We start from the raw sequence: 4,696 nt of genomic DNA, 5'->3' as shown, positions 1-4,696 counted from the left end.
TACCACTCTTCAGATATTCCACAGCAACCTTATCATACCCAACGGATTTTCCGTTTTTCATACTTTTCAGCGCGCTCTTTATTTCTACCATGCTTATCACACATGACCTATTATCACTCGTATCTTCCTCTGCACAACCAAGTTGTTGCTCAGGGACACTTTCAGTACTTTCGTATACTTCCATAAAGTATTCCATCCATCTCTCTTTCACTCCTTCGTCATTCGTTAGCATTCGGCCATCTTTTGATTTTATCGCTTTAATGTTTCCACTTTCGGAGGAGTTCTTTGTCTTTTTCACCTCTTTCCAAAACAGTTTTATGTTTTCATGAAAATGAGTGGACAATTTTATACCTTCCTCTTCGTTTAGTCGTTTTTTGCGTTCTTTCACTCCATTCTTAACCAACCTCTTGCATACTTTATATCTACTTTTCGCACTTTCATACTCGCTGCTATTGATGTCACTAATTGATATAAGCTTCATCCATGCATTCTTTTTTTCCTTTACAAGGTCTTTAATACTATCATCCCACCATGCATCTCCTTTTTTTCCTCTTCGGGACGCCATTCCGCATACACTCTTTGCCGATTCACACAAGCACGATTTAAATCGTTCCCACATTTGGTCGATATTGACTTCTATTTCATTCTTTCCTAAACTTTCGGTTAAATCCCGTTCATACTTCACTCTTACATTCTCGACTTGCAACTTTTCAACCTTGACTCTAGACGAAGTTGTCACAGTTTTCGTTCGTGAGCGCCATCCACGAAATAGAATCACTCGTGTTACAACAAGAAAATGATCTGATTCCATTTCAGCGCCCCGAAACACGCGGGTGTCGGTTGTGTTTGTTCTTAATCTAGAGTCAACAACCACGTAATCAATTATCGTTCTTTCATTCCCTCTTTCCCATGTGTATTGGTGAATACCCTTATGTTTAAAAAAGGTATTCGAAACAAAAAGGTTCCACTCAAGACACACTTCGAGCAAACTTTTTCCATTTCCATTTATCCTAGAATCGCCATACATTCCAAGGGCTGTTTCTAAGCCATCTCGACGAGTACCTACCCATCCATTCAGATCACCGGCTAAAATTATTCTTTCATTCGGTTTTTTCCTCGCACATACTTCCCTTACATTTTCCCAGAACTCACGCTTCACATCTTCACCAGCCGAATCGACTGGGGCATATCCGATAATTAACATAATGCTCGTTATTCCAATCTTAAAGGTGATCCACATGAGTCTGGCGCTAACAAATTCATACTCACTCAAGCACTCTACCATTCTAAGAGAGAGCATCGCCGCAACCCCCCGACTTGCCCTTTCTGATTCTGGCACACCAGACCACAGCACGAGCGTGTCATTGTGCTCCAGCGATCCACTCTCCTTTTTCATGCTCTCACTTATACAAAGAACATCTAGACCCTTATCCTTCATACTATCACACAGTTCATTCATCTTCTTATCCATTCCTCCTCTTATATTCCATACGCCAATACGGCACTCCATTCTCCTCTTTGCACCCCCCCGAGAGACGCGGCATGATGGGTGGTGAGCCTTATCGCTGCCTACAGGCATTCTCTCGTCTTCCTGCCCTCCTACTTAATTTTAATATTTCGCATAACTACTTACATACTACCTACACTTATGATTAAAATATTACCTTACGCTCTTACAATACAACGGAAATACAATTATATTACTTAACACTAAAATACACACAAATATCTAACGCTTAACTTCACAAAAGTCACTTAGTACTAAAATTGTCATAAATCATCCACTCATTGCGTCCCTATTTCTTCCCCTGTCACCTTCCGTGCTTCCGTCTGCGGTGGCCGGTCTTCGCTGGCACAATTTCCAGATGGTCCACTGTAGCTGTAGAATCCGTCCGGTGCGGCCCTCGCCCGCCTGCACATGGTGAATGAAACATTATCAGTAAGAAAAGGTTTTTTTTTTATTTCAATGTTATAATATTTTTTATTTACTGGTCTAATGGTGTTTTACTGCAGTGTTAACAATCCTCAAAACATACATTTTTAATTTAGTGTAGTATTAACAATCCTCAAAACATACATTTTTAATTTAGTGTAGTAACGCACCAACGTTTTCCATTCCGTGATTAGTTTGCTTTTGTTTATTGGTAATTTTAATCGGAATAATACACAAAGGAAGGCCATTTGGCCGATATTAATCTCTAGTACCCGAAAACAAACGACTCGAAATCCGTTCATAATTTATATTGAAAGGTTATCTCATATATTCATGATTGGCATCCACTTTCGGGTAGATTATATTTAAACAACTCTTAATGAAATGAAATCTATTTTTTGCAGTGTTTTGTTTTATTATTTTTAAATTTGAAAATTCGAATGAGTAGCATTGAAATATAACCATTTTACATACAAAAATTATACTCGATCAAATTTTCAAATTGATTGTAGATTGTAGAATATAAAAAAGGGTTTTCAACACTCACAAAACTTGATTAAAAAGTATGCGTTTCTTGGTCGTTCCCCGAATAAAAAATCACTTCGGACAACAAACATTAAATTGCGTTAATTAATTAATTAATTAATTATGGATAACTTATATAGCGCCATTTTCGTAATAAAATACCTCAAGGGCGCTTTACATGGTGATTTTATTGTTAAGTTAATTTAATTGAAGCTTTTAAATTTGTAATTAAATTAAAATAATTTATTTTGTTGTCACGTGCTACGGATTTATTCAAATGATTTAGCCAAGATTGTTCGAAATTCTCCCAAAAACCATTATTTACATTTACAAATGAAAAACAAAGAACTGAAAAAATACTCCCCTAATTATCTTCATCTTACAGCCATTTCCATCTTCTACTAGACCTAAGCCTCTTTCGTATACGAGTAGCTTCTTAAAGTGTTATTTTTAAATGTATTTCATATTGTCGCCGTTCAAGCAAAAGTCGCTAACCCAAAAAAAATCATATTGGGAAATCGCAAATCGAATGTTTGGGGAACTAGGAAAAATCAGATTTAATATTTATGTAAATATTTAAGAAACAGAATAAAAAATGACAAAATAAGGCGCCGAACTGAAGTCGTAAATATCATGGATCGTGCAGCAAAATTAAAATGGCAATGGGCAGGACACTCGGCTAGGCAAAATGATGGCAGGTGGACACCCAGAATAATAAAGCGGAGTCCATAGCCTGACAAACGAAGTGATGCAAGGCAGTAAAAAAGATGGGTCGATGACATTTATTTATTTATTATTTCACGTTTTACATAAAAAAAAAATTAAATATGAATACGGGCACATCCCGTGTCGAGGCATTCATTTACATGATTTAATATATGATACTTATGGTGTCTAAAAATTATATATAAAATACATTTAAAATATTACAAATTCACATTTCAATCCACACAGATATATAAACGAGTACATATATAATAGTAAGAGAGAAAAAAAGAATTTAAAAAAGAAAGAAAATGAAAACAACATTATAATATTAGTACAGCTCAAACATTTAACTACTGCGCAGAAATTAGGTCAAGTAACAAGCTACTGTCAGCTCCCGGTGGCCCAACATCCACCGATAGCCGGTAAAAGTGGGTGTAAGGAAGGAATGGAGACGTTTGGAAGACGCCTTTATCCAGCAGTGGAGAAAACAAGACTAAAAAAGAAGAAGAAGAATGAAAAAGTTCACTACCGAAAACTTACAGAAAAAGAAACAGTTTTGTGTATACAGCGATATGGTTTAAAAAAAATATTTTTTTAAAAGACGTAAAAAATATGCAACAGCCTTTTTTATCTAATTTTATCTCATCTAAAAAGTGTTAAAATATATCCCTTCTAGCAAAACTTTTACTAATAAAGAATATTTTGTAACAATAAAATATTAAATGTAATGTAAATAAATAAACAAATTATGTATCAAAATTACATGTTTACAAAAAAATGAAAATACGTTAATTTAAATGATTAACATTTCCCCGTATGAACTACTTAACAAACAGGAGACTTATTATTAACAAAAGACATAATATGTCTTTACTGGGGTGGTTACCCGTGCCGAGGACACTTAACAATGTACTTTTTAAAAAATATTTTTTCATTTGAGAATAAACAAAGAATACCAACATATGGATTAAACAGAGATAATTATTATTATCCACTACATTTCCTTTTCAGAATCATTACTTGATCGCAATTCGTCCTGGTTTCCGGTTATATTTCTCCTCAGAATTATATTCTTCATACGCCTGGGCATATTAATGATAAAATAGTCCCTCTTCATCTAATACGCTATATTTCTGCCTTAATTAATTAAACATATTTTATAAAACCAAGTCAGAAATGATAGAAATTATGAATCAAGGATATTTCGATTCTGTCCAAATGTTTGTAGGCAAGAACTAGATTCTACCTCCTTATGGACACTCAATATTAATTTATTAAAACTAGACAAATAACATTTTATTTAAGTGAAAGAGAAGTTAAGGTATTAACTTACTAACAAAGCAAGGCAGCCAAATAGAAATACTGGTTGCGAATTGTGTGGTGTGCATTTTTCGAATTATTGTCACAACTTCAATTACCTTTTTGCCCACACCATCTTTACATTTTCCACCAGTATTATTTGATCATCCGCCACAATAAGACCTCGTGTCGTGAATTGCGCGTTTATTTTGTTGAATGTTTGCCGCATCA

The 4,696-nt window shown here is 34.8% G+C and overlaps 1 protein-coding gene across 1 annotated transcript; it reads right to left on the bottom strand.

Moving 5' to 3' along the window:
* Positions 1-38: 38 nt before the first annotated feature.
* On the bottom strand, positions 39-1,579 carry LOC148272186 (protein CFDP2-like; the record flags this gene model as incomplete). Its single annotated transcript, XM_088240398.1, has 1 exon — positions 39-1,579. A coding segment is annotated over exon 1 (1,541 nt), but the record flags the coding sequence as incomplete, so codon positions are not given.
* Positions 1,580-4,696: the final 3,117 nt, after the last annotated feature.

Source organism: Micrasema longulum, unplaced genomic scaffold (assembly GCF_059751315.1).
Source record: "Micrasema longulum isolate JH-2025_06_02 unplaced genomic scaffold, ASM5975131v1 h1tg002445l, whole genome shotgun sequence".
In the NCBI taxonomy this organism is placed as follows: Eukaryota; Metazoa; Arthropoda; class Insecta; order Trichoptera; family Brachycentridae; genus Micrasema; species Micrasema longulum.
This window is presented reverse-complemented; position numbering and strand designations above follow the sequence as displayed.